Below are 20524 nucleotides of genomic sequence, written 5' to 3' on the forward strand. Positions count from 1 at the left end.
ATCTGGTTTGCAAGTTGTTAAATCATATGTCCCTTTGGAAACATGGTGGAAGGGTTGTGTGGGTGAAAGAGTTTGGGCAACAACCTTTTAGAAAATAAGGGTAATAAATATACAAATTGGCTGAAATATTTGCAGTTTTCTACTTGAAACCTCAGTCATAATTTTGGCTGTGGAGCAGCTAGGTGGGCACAGTGGATAGAGCAGTAGGGTAGGAGGAGGACCTGAGTTCAAATCCTGCCTCAGATACTTACTAGTTATGTGACCCTGGGCAAGTCAGTTAACCCTATTTGCCTCTGTTTCCTCATCTGTCACACGATTTGGAGAAGGAAATGACAACCCACCTTAGTAACTTTGCCAAGAAAACCCCAAATGGGATCACAAAGAAATGACTGAGCAACAACTGAGCGAGCCATTTAAACTCTGCCTCAATTTCTCATGTGTAAAATGGGCTCAGTAGTAGCACCTGCCTCCCAGGGTTGTGAGGATCGAATGAGATTGTGGTTGTAAAGCACACAGCACAGTGCCTGGCACACAGGGTCATGGAGATGTTAGCTGTCATTATTATAGTATGTTTGCAAAAATCTATGAGTGGAAAAGGAAGCAGATTTCCTCACAAAAGAACCGATGGGCTCTGACTGTTTTCGTTTTGTCTTTGTGTCCCCAGCACTTGGCACATGGCACGGTGCATCAACAAGCAGTTACCGTGTGCCAGCCATGGTGCCATGTGCTGGGGATAACAAAGAAACACAAAAACAGCCCCTGTCTTTGAGCTAACATTCCAATAAGGCAAGGAACGTACAAATAACTATATACATACAAACTGTATGCAGTGTAAATGGAGGGTCATCTTCGAGGGAAGGTGCACATTCACTGGCAGCAGATGGGGCCCAGCAATAGTTCCTCTAATTGGTGGAATTTAAGCCAAGTCTTGAAATAAGCCATGGAAGCTAGGAGTCAGAGGTAAGGAGGGAGGGCATTTCAGGTGTGGGGGACAGCCAATGTCAACTCATGGAGTTTTGGGAAGTGGAGTGTCCTGTGTGAGGAATAAGCAGATAGATGAGTATTGCTGGATCGGGGAGTATGAAGAGGGGAGTAAGTCTAAGAACACTGGGAAGTAGGAGGATGCCAGGTTGTGAAGGCCTCCAGATGTCAACAAGAAGAGTTCCCCTGTGATCCTGGAGGTGGTAGGGGTGACATGCTCAAAACCAAATGGATAATAGATTGGAGTGGGAAAAGATTTGAAGCTGGGAGACTGGACAGGAGGCTATTGAATGAGGTCATGGTGGCCTTGTAATGGGGCAGTGGCAGTATGAATTGTGGGAAGAAGAGGATATAATAGATGTGTGAAGTGGAGGTAAAAATGACAACAGATTGGATGTTCTGGGGTATGTCCAGGTGACTGCAGCCCTTTCTTCTGATTGGTCAGTTGCTCCCAGAGCCACCATTTTAAGGGCGGGCCCTGGCCAGCTCTTTGATTCTGCTTCTGACTCCATCCAGACTTCTTCTCCACCATAAGCTAGTGTGGATATCTTCTTTGCCTTTTCCCGCATAGCTTCCTTTGATATGTGATTTTCCCCCATTAGAATGTAAGGTCCTTGGGATCAGGGACTGTCTTTGCTCTTATTTGTATTCCTAGCATTTAACGTGGCATCTGGCACATAGTACTTAATTAACACCTGTTTGATTTGATTTGACTGGGTTGTGCCCTCAACAAGTAATAGAAAAATTGGGAAGAGAGGAAGTTTTTTGTGGGGATGGGGGGCCAAGAACATTACCAAGTTGTATTTTGGACACACTGAATTTGAGATGCCTATGTCAACTCAGGATTTCCAAAAGTGATGAGGGACTGAACTCAGAGAGAGATTGGGACTTAATGTACCAATCTGGAATTCATCATGTTGCTATGATAGTTGAAGCCATGGGAGATGATAAGATCCTCATGTAAGATTGCTATCTTAGTATGATAGAAGAAGTAGGCCCAGGACAGAGCTTTGGGGGACATCCATGATAGGTTGATGTGATCTAGGTGAAGATCCATCAAAGGAGGATGTGAAGGAGAGTGGTCACACACTTAAGAGAATGAGGCAAGAGCAGTGGTCTGAAAATCCAGACAGGAGAGAGTATCTGAAAGAAGAGGAGGATTCTCAGTGTCGAAGGCTGCAGCAGGGTCAAGTGGAGGAGGAAGAAAAGACTATTACTTGATTTGGCAAGTAAGAGGTCACTAATAACTTTGGAGAGAGCAGTTTCAGTTGAATGGTGAGGGTGGAAGCCAGTGAGAGGTGAAGAACTGGAGGCATTGAGTGTAAATGACTTTCTCAAAGAGTTGAGCTGAGAAGTTGAGAAGAGCTATAGACTGATACTTAGTGGTTGTAATCAAGTAAGGGTTTTTGGAAGATGGGTGACACATTGGTGTGTTTGTAGGCAGCAGGTAAGGAGCCAGTAGACTGAAGAGATTGAAGATAAGTGAGAGAGGGATAAAAGGGAGGGTAATCAGCTGGAGAAGGTGGGAGAGAGAATAGGATTAAAGATTCATGTAGATGTGTTGATCTTGTCGAAGAGAAAAGGCCACTTCTTTGTGTGAGACTGGAGTGAGGGAAGGGATAATGGGAGAGACTTAACTGAGTCATATGAGATGAGGAGGAGGCAGAGAAGAGGGAGCTCTTTGAGAATGGCCTCAGATTTTTCAGAGAAGTTACGAAAGTAAATCCTCAACTGAGAGAGTTGGGAGGTGGGGGGTGAGGAAGAGAGCCTTGAAGAAGGATGACTAGATCATTAGATGTGTGGGAAATGCCAGAGCATGAGGGGCTCAGGACAGTTTCACTCCTGTTCTTTATATTGTTAACATACAGAAAATCTGAGAAAGTCACTACCTGATGTCACTTAGTATATTGATATTAACTTTTCTTACAGGTCTGTAGTTCACAAAATCAGAGAAGCAAAACTTCATGGAAAAATTGAAAAACAAACCAAAACCTGAGACAATAGGCAAGCCTTTTCCAAAGATCTTGTTAGATTATTTTCTGTTGCTAATTTTTGTGTCCAGAGGTGAGGCTTTCTCTCTTAGCATCAAAGGGTAAATGTGGTTAACCGGCAGCCAGTATCTTGGGGCGGGGGTGGGGGGAGCAGTAGCAGTTTACGATGTAATGGAATGATTGGAGGAAGCCTCTAATGGGGGAGGCCCAGGAGGGTAGTAGAGTATGGCCACACATACTCCACCTTTAGCCTCAACTGCTTTCTTGTGTAGAGGTCAAAGTCAGCAGAATAATCAGTACACATTTGTTAAGTGCCTACTATGTGCTTGAGTCGAGCATGAGCTTGGGAGGTTTTGGGGGCGGGGGAAGCATAACTTCCCTCCTCCATGTAGTTCTTCAGTCAGTGTAGATGTCAGCCTCTCCATACCTCCTCCTCAAGGCAGAAGATTTGTAATGCTGCAGGTGAAATGAGCAGTACCACCCTATTCTCATATCAGAGTGAAGTGGTAAATGAAAGAAACCCTTTTCATTGTCATTTTGGAGTTTCAAAGAAATCTCAGTAAAAATATACACCCTTTGAATTTATCGTTTACATTTTTAAAAATTGGTATCAATTCCATTAAAGCAACAAACGTGTATTTGATTTGTGACGCCTTAACCATTTGTCATATGTTGCTGCAAAGTTAAACACACACACAGAATTTCACCAAGTCTTGTGTGGTAAAAGAAGTTTCATTCCACAGCTTTAAAAGTGTTTCTTTTCTTGGATTGGATCTAAAACTAGTTTTCTTCTGTGTCCTTCCTCTCTCCCCCCTCTTTTTTTCTAGCCCAAATGCTATGGCCAGATCCTATTGACAGAGGTGTTTAAGCATTTAAATTTGATTGAATCAGATTACTTTGGATTGGAATTCCAGAATGTCCAGTCTTATTGGGTATGTAAAGAATATGATTGTTTATTTTTGGGAAAATGCTAGAATACTGTTACACAGGGTTGAAATGAATGTAACATTAAATAGTATATGCTTGATGTTGGTAAGATTCCTACTAATTAGCTTGCATTTATTTTAGGAAATATGTTTAAAACCCTTTTTCTTTTAACCATAAACATTTTTTAAAAGATGGGACGTATTCTGTTCAGATAATTTGTGTTCAATTGTGAAGGATAGATGAATTTCTAGTAATTAGGTTGTGTGTGTGTGTGTGTGTGTGTATGTGTGTGTTTATGAAAAGATTGTCTGCATCATTAGTGTTTCTGTCTTGTGCTAATGGAGAGAAGTATTCACCTGGATCATTCCAAGCCCTTTCACGTGGTCCACTCAGCTTATGGACAGACTGTTGCCTGTGGCAGTGTCAAGACATGGTATAAGGAGTAGAATGAATTATGCCCCTGAACTGGCTGACCCAGGAGAGAGGGGGAGGGTGTAGCTGAGGGTCCCTTAAGAACATCCTAAAAGGGCATGTGTCAGGACCCTTTCATTTATTTGTTCATTCACAGAATGTTTATTTAGACTTTGACACGTGCAAGACAGTCCTAGAGAGCCTGGGAACACAAAAATCCTCAAGGGTCTTATAATCCAGTAGGAAAGAATTTTAGAGTTAAGAAAACCTCATAGATCATCCCTGCACCTGAACAAGTATGTTCTCTACACTTTTCCCTAACGAGCAGCATGCTCCTCCCTCCTCTCCAGCTGTGCTTTGCTGGAAAACCTCCAGTGAGGAGGAAAGAAACTGCTACCTCCCAAGGCAAGAAGCAGCCCAGGACGTTTCTGGGTTGCTCCAGTTGGTGGAGAGGTTTTCCTTACATTGTCTATCAGTCATGTTTAAATCATATAGCAAAAAGTAATTTTCCATTTTTCTGTTGTAATGGAATCTGACTTTTTAAAAAACAAGTTGAGAGGCAATATTCTTGGTATTTCTTTGTCTCTAGACTATGAATAATATAGATATCTTTCAGTATGTCTACTGAATGGACATGATAAAGGAAGTATGGTAGAGAATGAGTTTTCTTTTCTGTTTTCGTCCTCTTTAGATTTGGCTCGAACCGATGAAGCCTATCATTAAACAAGTACGAAGTAAGTCCATTTTTATCCTTTGAAAAGCTATCTTTATTATACTTTGCTGATTATTAGTTTTTGGAATTGTTTTGGTGCAGTCCGTTTCACCATGAGCAATGGTGAAGGGCCAATATTAACATGAATAAAACGGCAGCTGATATCAGAGTTGTTTCTGTAACAGATTCACCTTTTATTTATGTTTTCTTTTGCCACTATTGAAAGTAATGTATTGTGAACACATTCCAAGTGCTTTCATGTGTTGCAGGTGCAGAGAATAAGGTAGAAAAGCCCATGGAAACTTAAATTTTCATTGATGATTGGTGGTGGATAATCAAGAAATTACTGCCCTTATGTTGTCCTTTCTTTCTTTTGTAAACTTTCCTTCTTTGTGTAACTGGCTTTAGCTCGTTTGACAGTCAGCTTATCTCAGAGGTTTGAAATAACTTGAAGTAGTGTAGCTGCGCTAGTAATAACTAGTAACTAGTAATAACAGCGTATACTTATACGACTTTAACGTTGGTATCAATTGGTTGTTTTGTGAGAGGATGTTTCCCATTGTCTGTAGAATCTAAAAATGAGGACACTTTCCTTTTGCAGTTGAAATTCTGCTTATTACAATTGTAGTAGGGAATCCAGGATAAAGTCTGTTAGATCAGATGTAGTGATGAAATCTTGTAAATGCATCCTAAGATTATCACCAGTGTAAAATCACTTGTTGGCCAGTATGTTCTGCTATGTGGTTTTGGAAAGCCTAATGAGAATAGAGGAACCCATTTCAATCTCAGCTTCCTTGATGTGGAGAAATGAGTGGGCCAGAGGCATTTTCTTTTTTTTTTTTTTTAAGGTATTTTTCTTGATACCTTTTGTCTTTAATGCCAATCATTCTTCCTCTTGATTAAATTCTTCCTTGTTACAAAAAAAAAAAACCCAAGTAAAGAAAAATTCAGAGACTGTTTATAACCGTGTACATATTCTGCTCTAGTATATTCAGTCCCTGCTTCTCTGACATAAGCTAGGAAATTCCTTTTTTGGGACCTTCATGGGTTAGACAGTGATTGTATATACTATTTTTTTTGTTGTTCATTAGTTCATACAGATCTTCCCATGTTTCCCTGAATTCCTTATATTTGTCATTTTACTACATAAAAATAATCCATTACCCTCATTTTACTGTAGTTTTGTCAATTGTTCCTCCATTGATGGGCACCCATTTTGTTTCTAGGTCTTTGCTGCACAGAGTGCTGCTATCTCAATGTTTTTGTATACATTGGACCTTTGTTTCTGTCTTTGACTTTCTTAGAGCATATGACCCTTGTAGCTGGATCAAAGTATTCACACTTTGTCACTTTTTTGTGTAATTCCAAATTGAAATACAGAGTAGAACATTCAGGCTGCAGCCCAGATCCACCAACAGTACATCAGTGCTTGTCTTCACACAGCCCCTCCAACATTGATTTTTTCCACTTTTAAAAAAATTTTTAACTTTTGTTAGTTTACATGGCATAAAGTGAAACATCAGAGTTGTTTTAATATACATTCCTATCTTATTAATCATTTAGCTTCCTTAGACTGTGAGCTCCTTAGAACAGAACAGCAGTGGTGGTGGTGGTGATCAATAAGTGATTGAAAAATGGTTCTTGGTGTTGTAGATACTTCTGTTTCCTGTATATTTGGGATAATAGACTCTGTCAGTCATCATTGATGCAGACAGCTTTCTCTATTGTTTTTCTTCTATTTCTGTGTCACTGATCTTTTTTTTTTTTAACCACAAATTTTACATAGTCAAAACTGTTTTGTCTTTTATGATTTTCTTTCTGCTTTGCTTAAGATCTCTCCCCCTAGCCATATTGAGAAAGTACCTGATCTTTTTCTAGTATTTTATGTTTTATTTTATATTTATTATATTATATATTTTATATTTAGGATTATATTTTATTTTATATTTATATTTTATTTCATATTTTGTAAATAGTTTGAGCTTATTGTAGTATATAGTGAAAGATATTGTTCTAAACCAGGATTTCTTAAAGTTTTTTGTGTCTTGACTCCTCAGAATGTTTTTAGATGAATTAAAATTAAACACAGAAGATTACAAAGGAAATCATTTATGTTGAAATACAGTCATCAAAGTATTATAAAACAGCTTTGTAGCCTACAGGTTAGGAAGCCCTGGTCTAAACCTAATTTCTGCTGAGTAGCTTTCCTATTTTCTTGTCAAAAAGGGAGTCTTTCCCCTGGTAATTGATGTTTTCGAGTTTACCAAATACTTGATTCAGTCATTTTTTTCTTGGCTAGTCTACTGAACTAACTTTTCTGGTTTTTAACACAAATAGTTTCGATGATTGTTGCTTTATTAATATAGTTTGAGATCTGGTACTGATGATTACCATTTGAATCTGGTTTGAGATGTTCCCTTGATTTCTAGTTTTCCATATTATTTTCCTTGGATCTTTTATTCTTCCAAGTGAATTTTGCTAATATTTTGTCTCCCTTTAGAAAGTGTCATCTCAGTAATTTCATTGATATAGTGCTAAATAAATTGTGTTGTCATATTTATTTTGTTGACAAGGCCCAAGGATGAGCAGTAAATATTTATCTGTTTATTTAGATTCCTTTTATTTTTGCAAAGTATGTTTTATAGTTGTAACTTTGTCTTATTGTGTTTTGGTAGATTCATTCTGAAATACTTTCTCCATTTTGTAGTTATTTTGAATAGAAATTACCTTATAGTATCTTCATGGTTTTTCTTAGGATTGTTTAGGAATGAGGATGATTTTTGTGTATTTCATTTTTGTCCTGCTACCTTGCTATGGCTGTTAGTCATCTCAGTTTCTTAGTTAAGATTCATTGGGATTTTCTAAGTACACTATCATGTCTTCTACAAATAGAATTCATATTTGTTTCCTCTTTGCTAATGTTTATATAGAATATTTATTAAATCCTTATCTTGTGTCCAGCACTGTGTTATAAACACAAGTCAGCAAGACAAATCCTGGCCTCAAGGAGCTTGCATTTTAAGGAGTAAAAACAACAACACATACAGAGATGCTGGAAATTGGGGAAAGGGGGAAAGGGAGGGTGGAGGGGGGCTGATAAGGAGGTATCAGGAAGTGACATAGAAGCCTAGGCCCTGTCAAAGTAAGGTCAAATCTCAGCTCTCAGAGGCAGGAAACCCAGGTTCCAATGGACAGAATCAACAAGCGCTCTCTCTCTCTCTGTCTCTGTCTGTCTGTCTGTCTCTCTCTCTCCTTGAGGGCAGTTGTCTTTTGCCTTCTTTTTGTATCCCTAGGGCTTAGCACAGTGCCTGACACATAGTAGGTGCTTAGTGCATGTTTGACTGACTGGGTATTCTTGTTTTGCATCTTGTATGTTCTTTTATTTTGTCGCTGCATTTTTCTGTTCCCATTATGTCATTTTATTTATTGATTGCTTCTTTGAACTAGTCTGTAGGTTCTTGGAATTTGCTCTATTGTTACTTCAGGAGGCTTTGCAGAAACTTATGTTATCTTCACCTTCCTTAAGAGATTTTTAAAATTGTATTTAAATTAAAAATTCTAAACTTAAACACCAGATGAGATGATAGTCTAGTTTCTGTGGTGAATGTGAGGAATCATAGGTAAATGACCAGATTGTTATGTCAGAACAAAGTGAGGAAGATGAATACCTGTGGTGCATTGTGTAGTGAGTTTCTGGAAGGCCATGGATGAGTCACCTATGAAGAGGGTGCAGGGATGGCCAGAGAGCTGCATCATTGAAGCATAGGTTTTGATCGATGAGATCACAGTCCCAGTGGGGGAAAAAGGCTGCCCTTAGGCCACTTTGCATTTCTGTGCCACCTTCCCAGGATTCTCCTGAAGGATTTTTCTACAGAGTCCCTCTTCTTACTCACCAGTCTGAAACTTTAATGAGAGCAGGTGTTTTTGAAGTGACATGACTTGGATCCTGTTCCCAGCTCTGTCTCTTACGAGCTATGTGACATTGAGCAAGTCTTTTACGTTAACAACAGGGTCAGCCACAGTCTTCCCAGACATCACCAAACCAAGCTCAGTAGCTTTTCCCCCAGTCTGCTTCTCTTTTGGTTTCCCTACATTCTACAAGGTCACAACCACTCTTGGAATGTCTTTGGCTTGTAACCATGGACTCATCCCTGGCTCCTCACTCTCCCTCAGTCTGCAGATCCATTATTTGCCAAAGCTTGTCCTTTCTACCTCCATGATGGCTCTCACATGTCCTTATCTCACATGTCCTTTCTTTCCACTCAGATCACAACCCTCCTAGTTCAGGTACCCAGTAGAGGGCATCAGAGTGGCAAGTGAGTGGATAAAGGGAAGTCAGAAAGACCTGAACTCAGATCCAGCCTCGGGCACTTAATAACTGTGTGACTCTGGGCAAGTCACTTTGCCTATGTTTGCCTCAGTTTTCTCATCCATAAAATGGAGGTAATAATGACACCTACCTCTCAGCGTTGTTGTCAGGATCAAATGAGTTAATTGTATAGTGCTTAGAGCACAGTTCCTGGCACTTGGAAATTGATTAATAAATCCTTCTCTCCCTCCCTCCCTTTCTCCAGGCTCTCCTCTCGGATCCATTCCGTAGACAACATTACGTTGCTCAGTCAATTCCACTGGTTAAAATTTCCAGTCTCATCATACTTTTTACTTCCCTTATTCAGCAATACAGTCAGGCTGCCTTTCTTCCTGCTGTTCCTTACACGTGGCATTCATGCTGGGTACTTCATAAATACTGTTAATTAATTGATTAATCTGCAGAATGCATAAAGCTGAGTAAAACAGTAAATCTGGAAAAAGGGAGAAGTCTCTGCCCCACAGAGCTTCCATTCTCTTGGAGGATCCAGTGGGTTAGTAGTTAAGTGAGTACAAGATCATTGGAAGAAGTAGAAAGTCCCTTTAAACTGATGGATGATGGAAAGATTTTAGTAAATGAAATGATAAGTAAGTCTTTATATAAATTGCAGTTATATTACTTGTGATGTGACTACAGACATGAGTAACCCAACTATTTGGAAAATATATTTGAGTTTTTTCTGTTGTTACTGAATGTGATTAAAAGTTATAAATGATTCAGTATAGCAATAAATTACAATAAGTATTGTCTGTGAGGCCACTTTTATGCCTCATAATAACTTTTCTGCCCCTCATTAGTATTGATGACAGTAATTATTTTGTTTCTCTGAAGCAAGGAAGTCAAATTCAAATAGAACTGGGTCCACCAAACCTTACATATGGATTCCTGTGGGCTGTTGTATTGACCTAGAAGGCCACATAGTAACATTGTTTGTGTTCTTTTTGTTAAATATTTCCCAATTACATTTTAGTCTGGTTTAGCCTGCACTTGGGAGTGTTGCTGGCCATGTTTAATAGCTCGGCTCTAAAGTGACCAACAGTATTCCAGTTTCCAGTTACTAGCAGCTGATTGTCCCCTTCCTCTTTTTCAGAACGCAATTTTACTTTCTCATCATTGGCTTCTGCTTGAACTGCCCAGGTGTCCAAACTGCTAGGTCATTGACCATGTGGTGCTCTAGAAGGAGTCATTGGTCTTGCAGGCTCATAACAGGAAGTGTGTATTTGGGGTTGTTGCATGGGTTAGTCTTGGAGGTTCCAGAATGACCTCTTTGAGAAAATGAAAATCAAACTCTTGTGTCTCTGGGTTGTAGAAGGTTAGAAGCTAAAATTCTTTCTTTGCATAATTTCCTGAATTGAATTATACATTTAATAAGATATTTTTGGTTACTCTATTTAAAGATGCAGTAATATATTTTAATTATGTCATCTTCCCAGCAAGAGCTGAGTATCACAGAGTTCCAGTTATTCATGCTGTAACACTGTGGCTTTGCAGGGAAGAGGGACAGATGAAGACTTTTTATTGTGGAATGATAAGCTAATGCCATCCGAATTACTTCATTAGAATGATTTCCTCATAACTTTTACAGCTCCTCTAGTCTGGTTATTTGTGGAAGCACATTGTTAGATACCTTTCCCATTCCTGGGACCCTGGTTTGCTAGATGGGCTTTTGCTTACAGTATGTTCTTCCTCCGTATCAGGAGAGTCTGACTGACTTTTAAGTGCAGGATGACTTTAAAGAGTTGTCTTTCTGTACTACAAACACTCATCTCACCACGTTCACTGTGAGCTTGAACCCTCTGAAAAATGTCTTATTTTTAAAAATAAAATTGGACACTTTAGTGTTTTTTTTTATGATTAACGAATCTACTTAATGAAAATTAAGGGGTTAGAGTGTTTCTAGGTGAGATCTGACTCTTCAAGGCACCCTCGAATAGTGTCTTTAGTCCCATGTGCACCAAAAAAACTTGAACTCGAAGCCTGACTTGGACACGTGAGTTGCTCTGAGATCCTGAGAACAATAGTATACTCATAAAAATCCCTGGAGAACTGGCCAGAAAAACTTGTGCCATCAGGGATCACAGCCTGATCTGGGGTATAGAAAACTGATACTCAAGCCCTGCCTCAGGTACTTAGTAGCTGCATGACCAGGGTAAGAAAGTCACTTCCTGGAGACCCAGGAAAATGCTCTAAGGTTGTATATCACTGACTGATGAGCTATGGATCACTCATCTGTACCAGCTCAGAATGTTTGTGATGGTTTTGTTCAGTCATGTCCCTATTTGGAGTTTTCTTGGCAAAGATATTGGACTGGTTTGTCATTTCCATCTCCAGCTCATTTTACAGATGAGAAACTGAGGCAAACAGCGTCAAGTGACTTGCCCAGGGTCACACAGCTAGGAAGTGTCCTAGGCCTGGTTTGAACTCAGGAATAGCTATCCGCTCTGCCATCTGGCTGCATTAGGATTTCCCCACACTGATGAGATCACAAGTCATGTGTGCCCCCCCCCCCCCCAAAAAAAAGCACTAGGTCTCACATAATGCTATGCAAGGAGAATAGTTAATATTATTGGATTTAAAATGAAATAGTTTTACATTGTTTCAAAAATACCAACTTAAATTTGTTATTTGTATGTCTATAGGAAGTAACTTTGTGGAGTTTTAAAATATTTTTGTCATAGGACCAAAGAACACAATGCTTCGGCTAGCTGTCAAATTTTTCCCACCTGACCCTGGACAGTTGCAAGAAGAGTACACAAGGTAAAGAAGCTATAACTTAACACATTAAAAAATGAAAATGAGAAGTGTTCAGTGGTTCTGGGGTAGAATTAGTAATTGGGACTCATTAGAAAGCCAATTATACGAGACTTTGAGCCAAGGATTTCTGATGCAAATGTTTAGTAAAGTGAAGTTGTTAGACAATGAGATGTTAGGTTAAATTTTTTTTTTCAAATGCCTTTGCTAATGTATTGATTAAGATCCTTTTAGAGGATGTTTGTAATTGGAAAGACCCTAGTACATGTGTGCGCAGAGAGGTCAGTATACTGATAAGATACGTCTTTTACAGCATGATGCTCTTAAAATTTTAAAGGAAAGAGGAACCTTGGCCTGAAAATCAGATACCCCCTAGTTTTCAGTCTGTTCCTGCCTTGAAAAAGAAATTTTAATTAGAATTCCAGTCATCTGATGTTGATGTTTTTTAGCCTAGCAGAACAGGCTTATAAAATCACAATTTGGACTGTCTTCTTCCCATGTGGTCATTACTAGTTGGAGTGTTTTCTGTCACTCAGAATACGCCTTAGGACAGTCCAGTATGTGTAGAAGACTCCATATGGTACAGGGGGAAAAGGCCTACATCTGTGAGCCTATTTATGTGGCATCCTAAAGAAGGAGAGGCTTAGGATTGGTCTGCGTAATGTTGAAGAATCAGAGGGCCCTGAGAAGCTGTTTGCTCTCTGGAGATGCCCCCATTAAAGTGAGAGCTCCTTTGTGTCCCTTGTGCTAAGCCCAGTACCTGACACATAGTGAGTGGTTAATAAATATGAGTTGATTGACTAAGGGAGGCCCTGTTTATTTTGGGAGATCTTTGCCATTTAATACTGGCCAACAGATGCCATTAAATTCTTCCAGGAAATGTAATTAACTTTCATGTCCCTTCTAGATTCTATAAGTTGCTTAATTGTGCTCCTGGAGCCTGAAACGTCCTTGTTGTTTCTGGTTAGAAAAAGTTTACACTTGTTCCTACTTTTCAAAATGATTGTATTCTTAGTAATGTGGTATTAGTGAAAAGAATAGCTATATTCTAGTCCAGATGTTTTTTTTTCAAGGATTAGTGTAGCAACAGTCTGGTAGCAGCTACTGTGGCTTCTGTAAGACCAACAACACCAGCATACAGAAGGGCTGCTAACACAGGTTCTTTGATCTCCTTTTCTAAGGAAAGCAACTTTAAGGGGTTAACAATCTAAGTTTAATCAAACATACATATATCATTCACTTCGTTCAGCCCCCTGAACTTCAAAGCAAATACAGACAGAAATTACAAACATCAACAGACAGACCTTGTCTGACTCAAATCACAATTCATAGTTCCCAGAGAAGCACCAACATCTGTCTGGGTTGTCAAAGCTGGCAGGGCGGGGGAGAAGCAGTTACAATGGCTTGCCTAGAGTCTCCATACTCCTTCCATGAGTGAGCCCCAAAAATCAGACACCAAGCTGTCCCCTCAATTATATTGTGTTTGGAGGTCTGAGGGGTCAGACCTCACCCAGGCTGGGTGTGTGAAAGTTACCTATCCCCAGTATCACAGCATATACAAGTCCGTGACTCCAGATCCCACAGTATCTGCCCCATTCAAACAAAGAACAGTGAAAAGTCCCATTTTGCTTGCCATTACCTTTGAAAGGCACTTAAGAGAAGAACAGCAAAAGACACTGCCCTGATTACCACTACAATTGGTAATTCGTATTTCATTTTTTAAAAGCTTTGAAGGATTAAGATTAAAAAAAGGTGGATGTGAATAAAAGGCAATCATTCTTTTAAGGTGATCGAAATGTGTAACATTTAGAGCTTGCTTTAGGGACCCAGTGCGAAATGTATATTTGAATACAATGAAAATTGTGACCCTGAATTTATCTCCTAGAAGAGTGGATTTGGTGGAAGGGGCAGCAGATGATGCTGGGAGCTAGACTCTTCTCTGGTCCCATAAAGCTTTCTAGGAGAGGGGGCAGCTATCAGCCACATTGTATACAGAGAATCTGGTTCAGAAGGTTCTGTGGCAGTAGGTGATGATGACTCTGCTCAAGTCCAGTTATTGACTAGGGCTTAGGCACCTTTACTTGATATTGTTGCCAATGTGGGAGCCATTTTTTATGTGTAACAGAAGTCCACACTAGTTTCTAAACCTGCCCTCTGAAAGTTGATGCCACATCTGAGTGTGCATGGATGCCAGCAAGGCTGATTGTCTGGCTGATGCGACTCAGCCTGGCCAAGTTTATTTCCAGTTTTCCTCTGATTAGGAGTTGGTTGTTTGTGGCATTCGCTCTCTCAGGCCCTCAGTGATGGCTCTTTTGGCTCAAGGTCAGCTGCCACATCCATTGCTGGGGCCCTTCCTTACTGTCACTCCCCAGTAGCAATGGCTGCCTTGCCTTAGATGAGATTCAAAGTTTGTATCTAAAAATAACTCTGCACATCTCTTTCTTTAGATACTTGTTTGCCTTGCAAATCAAGAGAGACTTGGTTGAGGAGCGACTCCCCTGCAGTGACAACACGGCCGCTCTCCTCACTTCTCATCTCTTGCAGTGTTAGTATCTCTCTTCTCCCCAAGCCCATGTGGAAGCTCATAGAAGGTGTCTTCTGGGCATGTGTGCACCTGGAAAGCAGCAGGGGTACAATATGTAGATGATAATGTAACAATGCTGGTTGAGTTAGAACTTTCAGATTCTCTGAGAAACCCAATAGTAGATTGGAATTGCCTGGGCCAAGAGTTTTTGTGTAGGAACTGGGGACTGAAACTCTCTGATGCACTCAGCCCTATAGGTTCTACTTTCTGTTAAAACAGTATTTTAGAAGTATAACACTTTACTAGGCATGTACCTTCAACCTCATAAAAATCACCTCATGATCCAGAGAGGTAACACATTTTGAAAGAGATGGCCCGAATGACCACCTCAAGTGACGTTAGTGAAGCGAAGCATAATGAACCCGAAGGGGAGAGGGCAAGTCAATGTTTCTTGAAATCTTGATACAAGTGGAAAGCAGGACCTTCATAAGAAATAACAAGTATTTCAAAATCAAATTTGATTGTTAAATATAAGGGGGGGGGAAACTGAAAAGTAGAGAAACAATTGAAAAATACCTGTTGATAAAGATGTAAATCTGAGGCTCTAAATCAGAGTAAAACAAAACTAATTTCTGTAAATTGAAAGCAAAGAGGGAGAAGTTTGAGGGAAAGGCTAGGTAAAACTTTTGGTTGCCCACCACCACGTGTAGCTGAGATGCTCTGATGCTGTTGACATCCCCATTCCTGTCTTAGCAGGCCTCTGTGTTTTGGTGAGCAGTTGGCAGAGGCTTACCATCATTTTGAGTTGGGAAGGACAGCTGAAGCTGACAAGAAACAAGCAGAAGAAATCTGTGCTAGGGACAGCACGATTTTAAAGACACTCAGAGAGGAACCGTTTTCAAATTGGATTTAAACATTAAGAACCTACTGTGTGCGAGGCCCTGGAGTTACAAAGAGGAAAATTCAGTAGTCCCTGCCCTTACATAGCTTGCGTTCTACTAGGAGGATAAAATACATGGAAATAGAAAAACAAAGTAAATACAAAATAACTTCAGGAGGAGGGTGGGGAGAGTGCCAACACTGGGGATCTCCAGAAAGCTTCTGGAGGGCTTTGAGTTGGAGAAGTATCACAGGGTTCAAACTCATTGCCAAGACAGGTTTTGATTTTGCTTCACCTTTCCTTCCTGCTTTGACAAAATGAAATAAGAAACCCTCACTCTGTAAAGGTTATTTTGATGGACTGGGCTTTTGGGATGGGGGAATAGGTTGTGTTTGTTTTAGAAATGTCTGTGATTCGTTGAAACCGTTTAGCCGTTTATTGGGCATAAAGCTTATCTCTTATTGGCTCTTTTTCTGAGTTTACAGTTTACTGTTTTTTAAAAACTTAAACAATGTTGTTGGTTTTACCTCAGCTGAGATAGGGGACTATGAGGAAACCACAGACCGAGAACATCTTAAATTAAGTAAATATGTGCCAAATCAAGAACGTTTTCAAGAGAAGATACTAGAATACCATCGACAACACATGTAAGCAAAAGCAGCTTTTGATTTTGGAACATTACTGTTACATTTGTTAATTGAGCACAGGAAGGGGGGACTGGTAAGGTGGCAGCCTGTTTACATGCTCATAATCTGTATTGGAAGTCAGGGTTCCACCTGGGGGGGTGGAGTAGGAAGTGAATGATAGCAAGAAAAAAGGCAGTAAAGAATCAGAGACAGTAAGTATTTATTAAGCTCCTACTATGTGTCAGGCCCTGAGGATATGAAGAAAGGCATAAGACAGTACAGTGCCTGCCCTCACATAATGTGAGGAGGTGAGAGTTTCGGGTTGATTGCCTCAATTGCAGAATGTTGAGTTTGTGGAAATGAAGAGGTCCAAGAAATGAGGAAGAGATGCCCTGGAGGCCCTCCTTACACAAATCATCTCAGGGACTGCAGGTGTGAAGATCCTTCCTAGACAGGGCAGAAGCTGAGTCTTACAAGGTGGAGGATTGTTCTGAGCCACCCAGCTCCAGGACTCTAACCCTTCTGCCACACTGCTTTTGTGAAAATCACCTATGCTGAATGGACATTTGTAGCCACTCTTGTTGTGTCCATGAATTGAGCCTTATTTTTGTGGTTTGCTAAATGGAAATGTTCAAGCATTGTCATATAATGTTGCCCCTTTTCAATTGTGAGTATCACTGTGTACAGTAGAGCATAAATGTACAAATGAAAAAAACAAAAGCATTTCTTAAGCACATCTTCTGTGCCAACCAGTCTGCTCTCAGAGAGATCCTGCTCTGATTGGGAAGGACAGTGCTCAGCTCTTGGCTAACAGATCCTGATGTCCTCAGGTACATGGCCAGGCAGGTTCCTTGGGGTCCATCTGGAGGCCACATGACTTTGCCTGAATGTCTGGGACAGTAGGGGTAACCCTTGTTGGTAAGACCTGGCTATTCTTATTAGACTGCCCTCCTTGAGCGACTCTCTGCACATCTCAGCAATGTTGCTCCCTTTCTCCCCTCCCCACCTTGGGGGTGAGGTCTGGGGGGCCCAGGAGCCAAAGGGGAGTTTGTAGAAAGTTGTAGCACCCCGTTTGTCTTTAAAGCTTCTGGTGTCAGTAGTCTTACCTCAGAAGTAGAGGGAGGGTCCCGCAGAACAAGTGTGCCCTAGAGACTAGAGGGAGGAGTCTGAAATAGGGTTAGGGCTTGGCACAGACCCTGGAGGAGACAGGGAACCTTGGGGGGTGAGGGAAGTGGTGACCAGTGTCAGGCAAGCTGGCCTTTGAAGGGACTGACCCTCAGTGGGAGAGCAGAAGGAACATGGTATTTGCCTAGAAGGGAATCTAAAGAAAAAGGAAATCTGAACATCTCCAGCATCTTCTTCTTTGGTGGGACTAGGAATTCTCAAGGTCCTGGAAAGAGAAGATTTGTCCTTCTTTGGGATGAGGAGAGGGGAGGGGACCGGTGACTCTTTTTCAAGAAAAAACTTTGGTTAAGACAAGATTCATTTTAACAACTTTCAGTACTGTTGGAATTTGAGACTGCGAACATTTAAAAATGTATCCACATTAGAGCATCACTCTTTGTGCCCAGACTGTGTGTCCTCCACTTCTCAGGCTTCTCTTGTTTTTAACCCCCTTCTAAGGTCTTAACTTTGCCAGGCAGGCAGCGCCCCATTATTGTCTTAGGGCCATGCAAACCTGGGTATATATTTATATTTTTAGCTCTTCCTTAGTGTTTATAGCTCCTCTTTTACAAGAAAGAACTTTCCCCCTTCATTTTGTAGAGTCTCATTTCTAATATTTCTTGAGGTTTTCCATTTGACCATGGCAACACTTTCTCCTTTTTCAGTCAAGACAGACTGTAGCCAGTCCCTGATGGTGAAGGGCATTTTCTTTGATGCCACCAGGCTCAATTGGATCCTCAAGGTTATAGAAATAACTTTCCACCAGGCCATTTGACATAATAACTCTCCTCCAGCTTTTGGCTGCCCACGAGTGGGTAAAGATGGTTAATAATAGAGAATGAAATGGGGGAGGGGGAATAGGTCCTGTTCATATCTTGTTTGTACCCAGTTGTTTGTAGGTTGTCTCCCCCCATTAGACTGGGGGCTTTTTTTGTTTTGTTTTTTTGTTTTTTGGCAGGGCAGTTGGGGTTAAGTGACTTGCCCAAGGTCACATAGCTAGTACATGCATCAAGTGTCTGAGGCTGGATTTGAACTCAGGTCCTCCTGACTCCAGGGCCGGTGTTGTACTCACTGCGCCACCTAGCTGCCCCCTGGGGGCTTTTTTTGGTATCCCCAACACTTAGCCCAGTACCTGGCACATAGTAGGCACTTAATAAACATTTATTGACTGAAGAATGATTGGAGATATTCAATAGAGGGAAGGCAGTAGCATTAAGGAGAATCAGGAAAGACTTCACAGAAGGTAGGGTTTTAGCTGGGAAGGAAGGAAGCCTTGGGAAGCTAGGAGGCAGAAGGGAGGAGGGAGAAGCGTTCTCTGTGTGGCCAAATAACCACTGAATATATCCAGAGTCTGGAGATGGAGGCCAGTGTCTTATATTGCTGAGTACAGGGGAGGAAGGGAGGGAGGTGTGAGCAACCAAAAAAAGTAGGAGGGAACCCGGGGGTTGTGAGGGCTCTGAATGCCAGGCAGAGCATTTTGTGTTGGAACCTGGAGGCTGTACGAAGCCTGGAATTTACAAAGCAGCGGAGCAACCTGGTCAGAGACTGCGTGACATTTAGCATTAGTTTTGTTCGTTACTAGTGGTTGTTCGATTTGGCCTTTTTACTTTGATGTAGTGCGTGCTCCCCAAGTGCCAGACAGATAACATCCCAGGACATAGTTTATTTCATGGCTCACAATTGGCTTGCTAGTGTGCCTTAATATTGATGGGAGAAATATTTTTCCCTATGGGGGGACCTCTTAATCTCTTATTTTTAGAAGGCAGTGTTTGTCAGTTGTGTAACGTGACACCTAGAAAGATTACTGGGTAGTTAATCCATTCTTAGTGAGCTTGTGAAACAGGGTAATGCCTCCCAACTGTCAGAACATTTCCTCACTTTCTGTGTGAGTTTTTCTACACATGATACCTGTATAATATTGTCAGTTATCTACAAACATCCTGAACATTTACTGACTCCATAGATGACCTTTACCAAGCAAGAAATTTACTATAAAGTAGAAGGTAATTTAGATTATTGTCATCAACTGAGGTTGAAGGAAATCTAATCAGTCTATAGCTAGTTGCTTAAATAGAAAATCAGGGTATTTCCTGATAAATTATGGAAGGCTCTTTGACTCTATTAGAAATAGGTTATTTCTAAATTTGTACCAAAAATTGCATTCATGTTATTTTCCATTAAAGGGGCCAAACACCTGCCGAGTCAGATTTCCAGGTACTTGAAATTGCTCGAAAGTTAGAGATGTACGGGATCAAGTTTCACCTGGCCTCGGATCGAGAGGGGACCAAAATTCACCTTGCTGTTTCTCACATGGGCGTACTTGTATTCCAGGTAGGTTTCATAGGGGGAGGGGTGTTTAATGGCTTTAAAAAAAAACTTGTCTTCTTCAAGTCTGATTTATTTCTGTGTCTCATAGTTATCATATGTTTTAAGTTTGTAAAAGTTTGGTTGAAATTCCTGTAATTTAAGAGTTGAAATCAATGTCAGAGATCATCTAATGCAGCTGCTTACTACCCAGTGTAGGAATGTTTCTTGAGGTGGCTTCTGCTTGAACACTTCTAGACACAAGCAGCTCTGTGTTGGCAAATTCATATTTGAATAAAAATGCGCCTCCCAGTGAATTCACCCAACTTGCATCAGGTCCTGGTAATAAATGTTAACAATCGTTTAGTAAGTGTTTACACATGGTTGGCCTCAGTTCTGATTTGGGGGAGCAAGAGAAACTGTCTGCCCTCTTCCATCTCATGGCTCTTCAGATACTGATGGAAGCTTTCAAAATTGCTCCCAGCTAAGCAGGCCCAGCCTCTCCAGCCATTTTTTAGGTGACATCATTCCTGGCTTTTCATCTTCATCATCACTCTGTTCTTCAGTTGTCAGTATCCCCTATAAAATGTCATGCCCATTTCAACTCAGGAGATGTTCTCTGGCAAGTTGTGCATTTTGATCCTCTGCCTTCCAATGTGACGACCTTGGGACTTTATATTTATTCTGTTTAAATTTCATTTTGTAGGTTTGGGCCTGGGTTCAGCCTGTCAGAATCAATTTGTATGCTGAACTTAAACATGTTGATTTTTATTATATTCCTAAGTAAACAAGAATGTTGTCCTTTCTTCCTGAAGGTGATGTTGCTGATCTTATGGAAGGCTCTTTGCGTACATTGTTTGGCATGGTCATTTCCCACTTACGGC

At 40.7% G+C, this 20524-nt stretch overlaps 1 protein-coding gene across 2 annotated transcripts in view; it reads left to right on the plus strand.

Moving 5' to 3' along the window:
- The window catches only part of FARP2 (FERM, ARH/RhoGEF and pleckstrin domain protein 2), a 109641-nt gene that overhangs the window by 31549 nt on the left and 57568 nt on the right, over positions 1 to 20524 (plus strand). For both annotated transcript variants that reach the window (XM_036754571.1, XM_036754570.1), the window contains exons 3-8: positions 3800 to 3904; positions 5002 to 5044; positions 12070 to 12148; positions 14590 to 14687; positions 16079 to 16193; positions 19520 to 19667. In XM_036754571.1, coding sequence (XP_036610466.1) covers positions 3800 to 3904; positions 5002 to 5044; positions 12070 to 12148; positions 14590 to 14687; positions 16079 to 16193; positions 19520 to 19667 — 588 coding nt within the window. The remainder of the gene's footprint in view (positions 1 to 3799; positions 3905 to 5001; positions 5045 to 12069; positions 12149 to 14589; positions 14688 to 16078; positions 16194 to 19519; positions 19668 to 20524) is intronic.

This window comes from Trichosurus vulpecula, chromosome 4, assembly GCF_011100635.1.
Source record: "Trichosurus vulpecula isolate mTriVul1 chromosome 4, mTriVul1.pri, whole genome shotgun sequence".
NCBI classification, from domain to species: Eukaryota; Metazoa; Chordata; class Mammalia; order Diprotodontia; family Phalangeridae; genus Trichosurus; species Trichosurus vulpecula.